Genomic DNA, 12,941 nt, shown 5'->3' with positions numbered 1-12,941 from the left:
TATTATAAGCTGCAACTTCAACAAATCTGACTTTACAAAGTCTACAGATCTCAACAGCAAAGCTCTTTTGCTTAAGTTCACTAGTGTAAACATTGGAATAATAGAATTAAAAAAAACCCTCAGCATTTTTTATACTTAATGCTGGATAAGCTTCCCACACACACATCCTTCATTTTCCCATACCACCACCTCCATTTTCAGATATATTCGTTTCTGTTGGAAAGGGTACTACTCCTGTAGATGGTATTTAATTTAGGACACCATCCATTACATTTGACAATCAAGCATATCAGAAATATTCAAGATATTTAGATTATTAAAAACCTGTCTGGATAAGCCATACTAAATGGCAACAAGATTAAGGACTTTTTTTTAAAAAAATAAATATATGAAATCAAGTTTTGAATATGGAAAACATGGACTTATACTGCTCTGACATTTCTGATGAAGCACCAAGAACCAGAAGTTTCATGGGGTTTCATAAAACAGGAAGAACTCTAGAGCAATGTTTCTTAACCTTTGTGTCCTCAAGTCTTGCTTTCTCCTCTTCATTTAAGAGGCTTCCCCACAGTGAAATGCAACGCCCCTAACTTGAGACTACAGTGGCGATTCAGACCTTTTAAAGGTTGTAAATAACTTGGCTGTTCAGTTAAGCTTCTATACAAATATAATAGATGATTCTCTCCATATACAGTAAACAGGATAAAGTTAAATTAGATGCTTCAGCCAGACATCACAGTTCCTCTGAGACAGTTACACTAGGCACATTATCAGAATTATGGTTAAAGAGCAAATCCTCCAGGCATACAACTTGAGGAAAATACCAGAACTCATAAGATTAGAAGAATTAGCGTATAGTGATGGCTTACCAGTATGGCCACTGATAGTTAAGCAAAATAAACCCATGACATACACGCTTATTTCCTCAATTTTTTTTATTCTATCATTTTTGGGATAGAAAAGGGTTTGATAAGACACAGATCCCTCAACTTTTTTTCCCCAGGATTATTAGACTATCCCTATCCTCTTAAAAAGAACAGGCTTTAAGAGGTAGGTATCAATAGAGACACTTAACAGACAGCAGGATTTGCTGAGAGAGGAAGCAAGTTACAATGGTCAAGTAGCTTTTTCGTTAAGAGGGAATATTCCACTAGCTGAAAGTAAGAAGCACTAATTTATCATAGGGCTTCTCCTAGCAAGGGAGAAAGGTTTGAGTAAGGAAGAGGTAAAAGGCTGTCAAGGCCATGACAGATGTTAAAAACAGAAAAATTTGTTCAGTTCCAACAAAGGAAGGACAGTGGTGCAGGACTAACAAATCAGGCTCAGACATGGTGTGTGGTGAGGAAGCATGGCAGGTCTTCCACTGATCGTGCATGAGACACCTGGAAATTCTTGTTATCCCTGGCACAGTCAGAGAGTCAGAAGTAATCGCTGAACATACAAACAAAATTAAAGGGTCTCCTTGATCCCGCTGTCACTGCTAACCTGATGGACTGTAATAAAAAGCAGCAGAAAAAATTAAAAAGAAGCAGCACTGCTTTCCCAATAAAGAATTTTGGAATAATTTATACTCTGAAGAAGACCTAGAAGTCGTAACTGTATTTTGGAATTACTGCTATGTCCTGGTTTCAGCTGGGATAGAGTTGATTTTTTCTTCCTAGTAGCTGGTATAGTGCTGTGTTTTGGATTTAGGATGAGAATAATGTTGATAACACACTGATGTTTTGGTTGTTGCTGAGCAGTGCTTACACCAGCCAAGGACTTTTCACCTTCCCATGCTCTGCCCGGTGCACAAGAAGCTGGGAGGGGGCACAGCCAGGGGGGCTGACCCAGACTGGCCAAAGGGCTATTCCATACCATATGGCATCATGCTCAGTATAGAAACTGAGGGGAGTTGGCTGGGGGGCAGCGATCGCTGCTCGGGAACAGGCTGGGCATCGATCAGTGGGTGGTGAGCAATTGTATCATGTATCACTTGCTTTGTATATTATTATTGTATTTTATTATTACTACTACTACTATTCTATTTCATTTTACTTCAATTATTAAACTGTTCTTATCTCAACCCACGAGTTTTCTCACTTCTACTCTTCTGATTCTCTCCCCCATCCCACTGGGGTGGGGGGAGTGAGCGAGCGGCTGTGTGGGGCTTAGTCGCCAGCTGGGGTTAAACCACGACATGCTACTATCAGTTGACCTAGAGACTTGAAAGGGATAGAGTGAACTGGGCTTTAGCCAATTACAAAAACAACAATCAACAAAAAAAACCCTCAATAAAACAACCCTCAACAAATGTCACTGGCTGGATAATGCCTACCACACCAAAAGCACCAGCTAAAATCCACTAAAAAACCCATACAGAATACTCATCCTTTCTGTTCAATTACTAGCACGCTTGATTAATGAAAGCAGATGTCAAATTTCTAGGTCTTCTGTAAAGACCCTACACAGTATACCAAAAATCAGCAAGTTTTTTGAATTACAAGTTATACAAACAACTTCTTGCAGTCTGTCACAAGTTAAGAGAATTAGCAGTTGTGAAGCTGTTGGCTGGTGCTCTTGAATAATCCCCACATGACCAGATTTTTTTTGTTTAAAGTCACTGATCAAAGATCTTTTGCTCTCTACTGCAAAGAAAGGATCTCCTGCTTTGCTAGTCAATGAGGTTTGTGGACAGCATGACAGTGAAGCAACATTAAACAGCTCTTTAATCCATCCAGGGGAGGGCAGTATCACTTCAGTTTGCTCAGTAAAGCACACTCCCTAAAGGGGAATGGGCTCTTGCGCTGCACTACAGAATCTAGTCTACAAGATTTTCAGTAGCCTTAAAAAAAACAAAAGGTTAATAATTCTGCTTCTCACTAAAAATTCTACTTCTCCGCTAATAGAGTATAATTTCTGAATCTACATTAGAAAAACTGGGTTACAGTTGCCTTACTAGAACTACAGTACTTCTTAACAACGTTAGACTAAAAACTGATTGTATGGCTAAGAGATACTGTAACTGAACAATAGTTTGCTCTCACAAACACCTACATGGTCAGTAATTTTAAATTAAAAACCTTCATCTCACTACTTCAGAGTCAACAAAATCAAGAGTGGTAACATGTCCGCTCTAGTACTGTATGCTGAAGCCGCCACAATAACCAGAACAAAGACAACCAATCACCACTCACAACCCAAAAGAATACTTCAGGTAACTATTTTGGTTAAAAAAAAGCCAAAGCCTTATAATCTACCACAGTTTTGTTTTAACAAGAGTTTCAGTTGATATCTGCAGTTCTTGATACTTTAAATTTTAAATGCTTTCTGCCTTCTGCAACACGGCTGTTCCTCTCACCTGAGGCTTAAGGGAGCCTCTCACCTGAGGCTTAAGGGCCACTAAGTGTAGTGGCCACACTGAGGCACATGCACAGGGGAAGAATCATCTGTCACACCTGCAGTTTTCCTGGCATTTTTGTGAATCAAGCAAGGCTCAAAGTTGACAGAGGAAAAAAGCAACACCAAGCTCCTCTAAACTATACTGAGGCCGCAGAGGTGTTGCTCTCAGAAGCCTCAAACTGGTGACTTTGCAGCCTTCTTTTCAGTTCATTAGAGTGTTACTTCATTGCTACCTGAAGTCTCAAGGAAAATAGAATTTTAAAAATGAAAAAGCCAGTTCAACGTTTTGTTGAATGAGAAAAGATGCCCACAAAACTAGTTAGTTTTCTTTCCTCAAAATCCTCTTTTTCCATGACATCACAAAAAATCCTTGACAATTGTGATGGCATGCTGTGATTACTGTCACTATTGCTGGCCAAAACTACCTTGTTTTCCCATGTTATGCAGTTTCTCATGTACTGCTGTTTGCTGCTATTATTATACAGCAGAGTCATTTTTAACCAAAGCTTTGGACAGCAGTAACACATATAGTACTGTTAACTTTAGGTTAGATTTTGGTTACCTTTTTAAGAGTAATATGGTAAATTACACAGAATCTGGAAGATACAAATTCTCTGTAGTTCATTGAATATGGATTAAACCTAGCTCTATTGTATATTAAATTTCCCCTTAAGTTCAGTTTCCCACATATGCACTATAAAATCATCTCTTACCACGATAGAGAAAAATATTGAAAGATTTTTCATATCTCAAAAATACTTAAACTTAGGAATTACCCTATTTGAAAAGCCCTTCTTTTGAATTTATACCAATTCCTGCAGGTACAATCCCAATTATTCAAGTGAATTTGATTCCAAACAGCACCTAAGTCAGATAGGCTTTTGTAGAAATAATCAAAGTATATCTCAGCAAACCTGAAGTCTTAAGATTGAAAAATCAAGGTCATGACCATGATACACATGGTATTTATCAGATATATTTCAGTCATGTATTTTGTGTAACTTCTGATTGAAAATTAACCTAAAGAATTTGTCAACACCACTGATATATGAGAATTATTAAAAAAAAGAAAAACACAGAAAAAAAAAATAAGCAGCATACTGCACAGTCCCGACTGAGCAAGCATAACTATTAACCTACTAGACAGGAAATCCCAGTCTTTTTTTTTTTGAGGTGTGGGGAGAGCAGATATCAGGCCAACTGCTGTCACTGTTTCTGCTGGCTTTGGCTATCATCAAAGGTACTTGGACTTCTGACTCCACATTATTTAGTGTTATTGACTTTGTGTTTTAATGGTATGCAATAAATAAAGGTGAGGTCTTACACACATAGTAACATTTAGAAATATCAGAGTACTTCTCATCTCCAGAACGGGTATTTAAGTTTTTACACTATATTCCACCACACAATCCCTTTCAAAACACCGATGGAGTGGGGGAGGGTTCTTTGTACCTTTATTGACTGCAAGACACTAGTCCCCTTCTCCGTTTCTATTTTGCAGTTATCACATTCTATTTTCTGAATCTTCACACAGCCAGTCCCCGATGTTTTGATATCCAAATCTAGAATTAAAACAGTTTTATTAGCAACAGAATGAGAAGAGTCAGATCTATTTAACATAGTACTTGATTACTTTATACAGTAACTACATATAGTAGGGAAAAAAGCAGCTTCTTTGTTACTAAAGAACCTTCTTGCAAAGTTTGGCCCCATACTTTCAATTGCATGACTAGTCACTGTCAACAATCGACACTGAAAACTGTAAGCCCGTGAACAGCCATCCAGTTTCAAGAAAGAATATTAGAAGGCAGCAGAGTGACTGTTACTGCTGGCAAGGAATCAGCAGGGTGTGATCCTTTAGTGAAGTTTTATCTTTTTTTTAACCTACTCCCAAACTCCACCTCCATCTCATAGCTACCCTAGTCATCAATTATTCTATTAGCAATGCTACTGAGACATTTGGGTACCCTGACATGGGTTTTGGGGTGGGAAGGCTGTCAGGTTGTTTGAGGCCCCACATAGAGTAATAAGATTCAACAGCAAATACATAGGTCTTACTTAGACCTATACTGCTTCAACTAGCAAGCAGCGTAACACAAAACCATGAGTTTGCATGCGTCATTCTTCCCTAGCCTTCTCAAAGGCCTGAATTACCCCTACAACATGAAGAAGCATGTTTGCCTCTAGTCTGAATCACCTCACCCTATTACTGTTCATAGGCTTCCACAAAGAAAAGTCACTAGGTCTTGTAGGTAACTCAAGCGTGTAATTTATGGGCTGGTATTTAAGTTTTTATACCATATTCCACCACACAATCCCTTTTAACACACCAATGGAGTGGGGGAGGGTTCTTTGTACCTTTATTGACTGCAAGACACTTGTCTCCTTCCCTGTTTCTATTTTGCAGTTATCACATTATTTTCTGAATCTTCACACAGCCAGTCCCCAATGTTTTGATATCCAAATCTAGAATCTTATTTATCAAGGGAGTAATTTATGGGCTCATAGTTCTCAAAAAGCATTTTTCTGCCATTTGAGCTCACCCCACTTCCAAGAAAGAAATACCGTGATCAAGATTTTAATCAAACTACATGTTTCTTACATTTAAGTAAACTCTAAGATAGACTTTGAAGCGTGTAAAAGCACAAAACCTGGCAAACTGGGCTGGTGACTATCATCAGAGGTTTGAGGGCCAGCACCACAAGGTTTTATGTTGGTAAAGCCTAGACAGTTTCACCAGACTAAAAATATCTGAGTGGTATCTGAGCTATTTCAATTTGATTGATGCTAATCTACAGGTTCTGAAGTTGAGACCAAACTTTTCCATAAGGTTTTACTTCTCAGGGAGCAGTTGGATTGTTTAAACACAGTTCCCAGAGACACAAATAGAGGCACTCTCCAAACACCTATGCTTGAAACAGTATGTCCCTGCACAGCACAAACCTGGAGAGTTTAAAAAGAAAGAAATATTATTTTTTAAATACAAGCTGTCTTGCTCAAAACTGCTCAATTCACCCACTGGAAAACTGCACGGTCCTTGGGAGGATCTACATCCAAGACTTTTGCTATTTTGCTTTCTGAGAAGAGAGAGGTCCAAAAGCCATTTTGCTTGTGCAAATCTTTGAATTCAATCAGCTTGATACCCTCTTGCCCTTATTGCTTCTGTCAAAAGGGGCAAGGAAAAGGCTTAAAAGGAGTCAGTTTAGCCACAATACCAACTTAGTAAGACTTTTATAAGAATAAGGTTAATAAAAACTTCTGATCCTGCAGGGCATATTATGGCCATCGTTTGAAAGGTAGATTAGTAGTGTAATCCTAGTTGTATCAAAGATGGGTGCCAAAAGAGGACACAGAAGTCTAGGGATTCATGAGCATGCTGTGAAGAAACACAAGGAATTCCTGGAAACATACTTTGTGCCTTGATCCTCTGCAGAGTGACGGCGCTTTGCTAGCCTTCATGCAGCAAAAATTAGTGGAGAAGGAATAGAGCCCCTCTGTCTCACAAATTGTCTTCCTGAAGCAAGGATAAATGACTCCACAAAAAGGCAGGCTAAAAGCTGGATAATATTGCTAACAAAATTTCAAAAAGCAAGGAGGAACAGGATACAATCTGTTTCAGTGCCAAAGCTCCAAATATAGCTAGTTTGATTTCTCCTTAGCAAGGATGAGGGCTGAAGCCAAGTTCAGCCACACAAACCTCAAAGAATGCATGAAGATCTTTGAGGTGCAAAGGACTTGTATTGGAAATAAAGGTACATAGGGAAAAAAATAACTTTGGTATCAGAATGTAGGCAGGAGTACCCCAGAAATACCACCTTAAGCTACAGTATTTTAAATAGACTGGAAAATTACGTCTTTTAAAGTGACTCAGCAGCCCTGGACTACTAGAAGTACTTCATGATGATCCACTTCTCTGCTCGTAGAGGAAGCTTACCAGTAAGTGAGCAAGCGTGTAAAATAATTCAGTCTAGGAAAAACTACTTATTGAGGGCATCAGATTATAGTATTTGCTACTCTGAGGCTGTAAGTCTGCCATACTTAGGAGCAGATCACTGATGATCTTTTTTCCAACTCAATAATATGTTAAAAGTTCAGAAAAATACATTGTTGAAAACATTCACATTCGCTTTCCACTAACATTTACGAAAAACAAAAAGCAGAAACAAGCAGTCCCAGTAACTTAGGTTCTCCCGTCATATTAGTAGGCAGAAAAATTGTTTAAGTGATACCATAAAATTATGATTTTGGTAATTCACAGAAACATTCCAGACCCATACATTCATTCAGTTTGCCTGGTTAGTTCCACAAGAATCTGCAGTATTTAGCCAAAAAGCTAAGTGATCTCATGAACTTAAATGAGACTAATGTGGAAGAGTTAAGTTTTCCCAATGAGAGAACTGATAATAAAAAATAAACAGCAACAACAAAAAAATTAAAAACCCATACTGGCTTACAAGTGCACCTAGACCAGGAGTGCTTGATCCTGTGCCAGAGAGGACAGAGCTTTGGTATTTTACTCCATGAAGCCTGGCCACCACTTCAACACTCATGGTTCTCCTCCTTGACTTCGGCATAGAAACCTCTGTTGTTTTCACCAGGGTATAATACAGAAAAAGCATTGGAACAGTTTGCCAAAGGAGGTTGTATAGCCTTCATTCTTGGACATTTTCAAAACCAGATGGGATAAAGCCCTGAGCAGCTTCCTCTGACCTTGGAGTTGACCCTGCTTTGAGCAGAAGGTTGAACTAGAAACTTTGAGGTCCCCTCCAACCCAAATTATCCTATGATTCTAACATAATATGCATGTACCAAAGCAAAACCTAAGAACCATATGGTAAGACAGGACAGAGGAATATCAAATTCTGGTTATGCAAGTTGGGTTTACTTCTGAGTACTCAATAATCACTGTACAGTAACCAGAAATCAAAGAGCTGGTTTCAGGTTTAATTAGCACATGCAGCTTGACATGCCAAGACACAGGGTTCTCTATGTGCTGAGCAGACTCCAAACCTACAGCCATGTGCCTACACCATCCCTGGTATAAATAGCTAACATATACATGCGACCTGAAGGAAAATAAACAAGCTTGATGAAAGAGAAATCCATTGACATCTATCATCTATTAAGGTTAAATGTATCAGAGAGGATTATCAGATTGTGTATGATATTGAAAGACTATACACAGCATAAAACTAGACACTAAGACAGAAATAGAGGATCCTTTAGGATTTGCCCTACTGGGCTGCTTACAAGTTGCCTTTGGTTTAAAATGCATACTTGAGCTCATCATCTAGCATCTTCTGCTCATGCTCTTCATGGGCTAAGGAGTTTTAGCTAACTTAGAGCTTCTTGGATAAGCTCCAACCTAAACTGCAAAAGCTGTTATGAAATGCCACAACTTCCAAAACCAAGAAAGAAGCTAGAATACTGTAAAGACATTCACATCAACTTCGCAACTTCTTACAGCTAAGTGACAGAAAGAGAGCTCGGATAAAACGGTCTAAACAGAACAGAGTTAACACCCTCCTTACACGTTCAAGGAAGGCCAGAGAAAAGCCGAAGTGCTTGCAGAGCAACAACAGTTTATTTCTGGTCTGAGATGTGTTTTTACAAGAGATAAAATCTTTTGCTCATGCAATGATGTTTAATGGATAATTCTTTCCTAAATAAAGAAAACGAACAATCCAAGCACAAACTATTACTCAGAGAACCCAAAAACCAAACCAGAGCTGAAAGGACACTTAAAGTAGAACCTCACTGGCAAGCAGCAATTCTACTTCACCGAGTACAAAAAAATATTTACATTTTGGGAAATATATCTCTGGATATGCCTGGATGATAGCATGAACAGACAATTCTAACATCATGCTAATCACGGGGTGACAAATAGCAAGTAGCGGAAGGGGATTACAATCCCCAGACTGTCCAGGGAACCTGAATTGCATGAGCTTACCACAAACTCCAGTGGAACCGCTTAGAAACCTACAAACTGATAAAACCTATTTCAAGAAGGAAGACTGTAAGACAGTCTGCAGGGTTGGTTGCTATTCAGAATATAATAAGAATCTCAAAGACAAGACAAAAGCTAAATGATTTTTTTTTTCCCCATCACTCAGGATTCATTATTGAGACCTTCAGGAAGGTTCCCCACATTGAAACTCTTTATGAAGGCTAAGATTCTCCAGATCTTAATACAATGAATTCTACCACCCGAGAGTAACCAAGTCTGGAGTAATGCATAACAGTCACTCAGAGATCCTAGAGAAACTGAAATATTGAATTACTAACAGCTACAGTGATCAGACACACCTGGTACCAGAGAAATGAAGGGTAATAGATGGGACACTGGGTGTTGGTTTGATTGTCTGTAATCCTGGGATGGACTCTGTGAATGTACTACAGATGACCCAAGGTAATCTTTGCACTTGCCAAGCAGGGGAAAAAAAAAAAAAAAAAAGCTGTAAGAAGGTAACTGACAATCCTTAGGGAAGAGTCAAAACTACAAAAGTCTCTTGGAGAAGAACAGTCCTGCTACAGTTCAGTGAAAGAGTCAATGAATATATAGGTAACAGTTGATCTGTTTAAGAGAATGAACTTGAATTTCCAGATGTCTTTGACAATATCCTTAGTCCTATATTGTCTTTTAGCTATAAACTATGTACCATCTTCAACGCTACATGAATTTGGAAATCAGCACAAATACCAAGGTTGAAAAGTTTCATCAACAACACTGGATTATTCAGACTAGTTAAAAACTCACTGACGAACTGCAGAAAGATCGTGGAATACCACATACTCAAATAATCAAATAGCAGGAAATTGAACGGATAGTATGCCTTGTGGGACTCTTTGCCAAGAGGCAGGGAGTTTGCCAGGAAGCTCTCACCCTGAAACTGTTTACATGTGTAAGCGGACACTCGGAAGAGAGACCCACTGAGGGGCTGAGCTGTATCAGGCTCAGAAAATCCCCTGAGCTGAAAACAGCTGACAGCTAAGAAAACACTTAAATGGAATATTATTTATGTTTGTCCTGTTCTTACTCTTCCCTGAGCATCTGTTTATGACTACTGCCGGAGACAGGACAGAGGGCTAGCTGGGCTCATAGTACAAATCAGTATAACAATTCTGACATAGACAAAGTAAAGCACACTGAGGGCAGGGAGAGGGAGAAGCCCCTGATTTTATTTACAGAATGTTTATCTCTATATTAGTTGTTAGGAAACAAAAGAGTTTACCATAAGTTTTGGTAAACATACCTAAGAAACACCCTTTCAGTTATCAACACTGTTCCAAAAAAAGACCAAGCAAAAGTATATTAAAGTATATTACAGGGATGAGTAAGACTAGAAAATTAAAGAGAATGCTGCTGTGATAAATCCATAGCACTTCTCCATTTTGAATGATAAACAGTTCAGCTCCTTCTAAATGAAAACAAGAAGAAAAAAACAAATCCAAAAAACAACATAGCAGAAGGTAAGAGAAGATAAAAGGTGCAAAATGTCTTTGCTGTAAGGGTTTGGAAAAATGATAACCAAGAGAATATAACACCATGCTCTACAAAAGTCATAGATGACATGTATGAAGTCTAAGTAGAATGAGATTATTCACCATTTCTCATACCGCGACTGCAGCAGAGCTTCAAATGAAATAAAGCAGCAGTCTTGAACAACCACTTGAATCAAACCAGAGGACCGGGCTTTTTGTACGCTGAAAAGTTTTTCCAGCATGGTGAAACTTATTCTGCACTGTACAGGCACCTGCACAAATCCATAGGAAAACAGACATATCAATGACAAAACACAATTCTCTCTGGGTCAAGTACTCCCTAAACCTTAGCTCACCAAGGGGAATTATCCTAGCAAGCTTGCCCTCTTCCTCTCCCCTAAACTTAGGGCCACTATCAGTATTTCAATCCAGCACAGACATTTATTGGTTTCAGACACTACAGCTGCTCTCCCAAGTTGTTTATAGGTTCCGCACCAGAAACCCTGCACAGATTTTTGCCCTGTGCCCACAATGATAACACAAGACTTGTACTAGACAAGGGAGCCCTTCTTGGCACTTCATCTGTGCTGTTACCTTCCAGACTTTTTTGATCCCTGTGGATGGCCACTCAGCATAACAACCACTAATGGAGCCGGCAGGTCCAACAAGCCTACTGGGAACAACGCTTGAACTGCAGGGGTGCGTAGCACATACTGAGGACTGCTGTCTCCCAGCTGACCTGCAGTTATGCCTTTTCTGGAACACCAGCTGTCAGAGCTAAAATAAAAGTGTGCATGGCAACTACCACTTAATAGCACAAGTTGCAGCATTAACTACTGCTGCCAAAAAGGTCAACAGCAAGTCATGTATCCAGACACCTAAGAAGTCAGGAAACACAGAAAGAAACGGGACGCTTTGAATCTCCTTAATGAGAGGGGGCGTGATGCCGTTTCCCAATATCCGCTGCCGACAGCGCTTCCAGCCGGAGCGGCCGCAGCAGCAAGGCCAGCGCGGTCCCCGGCGCGCCCCGCCGGCGGGAGCCATCCCGGCCCCGTGCGCCAGCGGGCCGGAGGGAGAGGGCTGGCAGCCGGGCCTCCCGCCGCCCCTCCCGCGTCACCCACCGAACTTCACGGGCGTCCTGACGTCCACGGCGGCCTTGCTGTCCACGCCGTCCGCGACGATCGCCATCTGCTGCAGCGCCTCGTCGTACTCCACCCGGACGCGGTCCTGCTGCCGGCCGCGGGGCGGGGGGCTGCCGCCGGCGCCGCTGACGGCGACCAGAACGCGGTCCGCGCCCGGGTAGCGCTCCGGGTCCAGCGGGCGCACGCTCACCTGGCAGGGCAGCCGCACCCGCAGCCGCCCCCGCGGGCTGACCGCCAGCGCCCACTCCTGAAGGGGCCTGCGGCCGCCGGCCTCGGCGGAGCCGCTACAGCCGCGGCGGGGGACGGCCGGCCCCCACCACCCGCCGGCCACCCGCACCGCCAGAGGCCCCCAGCGCGGGGGCAGCGCCCTCATGCCGCCCGGCGGGGCCGCCGGCCTCGGGAGCCGCAGCCGAAGCCCCCTGAGGAGAGGCGAGGCGGGACGGGGAGCTGCTGCTGGCGGCGGACGGCCGTTACCCCCGCCCGGTCACGTGACGCGGCTGCACGCGGGGAGCGGCACCGGGGCAGCTGGTAAACAGGCGGCGGCCGCTGGCGCGCGCCCCGGGAACAGCCGGCGCCAGCCCCGCCCGCTCGCCGAGGAGGCCGATGGGAGTCGTAGTTCGCCAGCGCGCGGAAGGAACTACACTCGTCCTCATCGGCCTATCAGCGAAAGGGGGAGGCGGAGCACTTCCGTGGTCTGCTTCTATTGGGCAGCGGGACGGGATGCTGGAGCCAATCAGAGGCGAGGGTGAGGGCCGGCCGAGGCAGGCCGGAGAGGGCGAGGCGGCGTCGCCATAGGAACTGGGGACGCCGCTCGGCGAGGCGGGGCCGGCCGCGGCCGCACAGGTGGGGCCCTGCGGCGGGCCGGGGCCGGGGCCGGGGCCGGGGCCGGGGCCGAGCGGCCTGGAGGAGCTTGCGGCGGCCGGGGCCCGGGGC

At 42.6% G+C, this 12,941-nt stretch overlaps 1 protein-coding gene across 4 annotated transcripts in view; it reads right to left on the bottom strand.

Annotated features, from left to right (window-relative positions):
- The window catches only part of FAM185A (family with sequence similarity 185 member A), a 52,469-nt gene extending 39,908 nt beyond the window's left edge, over nt 1-12,561 (bottom strand). For 2 of the 4 annotated variants that reach the window (XR_015706902.1, XR_015706903.1), the window contains exons 1-2: nt 11,988-12,561; nt 4,834-4,943 (exon numbers count right to left, since the gene is read on the bottom strand). Coding sequence is in view for 2 of the 4 variants with exons in the window: in XM_087767582.1 (XP_087623708.1) it covers nt 4,834-4,943; nt 11,988-12,381 (504 nt within the window). In the remaining 2 variants the exon portion in view is untranslated. The remainder of the gene's footprint in view (nt 1-4,833; nt 4,944-11,987) is intronic. The other 2 variants (XM_087767582.1, XM_087767581.1) reach the window with 2 other exon arrangements.
- Between the last annotated feature and the right edge of the window lie 380 nt (nt 12,562-12,941).

The sequence above is a fragment of the Nipponia nippon genome, unplaced genomic scaffold (genome assembly GCF_047370975.1).
Source record: "Nipponia nippon isolate SJK-2023a ecotype South Korea unplaced genomic scaffold, ASM4737097v1 scaffold_3, whole genome shotgun sequence".
Classification (NCBI taxonomy): Eukaryota; Metazoa; Chordata; class Aves; order Pelecaniformes; family Threskiornithidae; genus Nipponia; species Nipponia nippon.
Note: the sequence above shows the minus strand (reverse complement) of the source record. Positions and strands in the feature narration are given on the sequence as shown.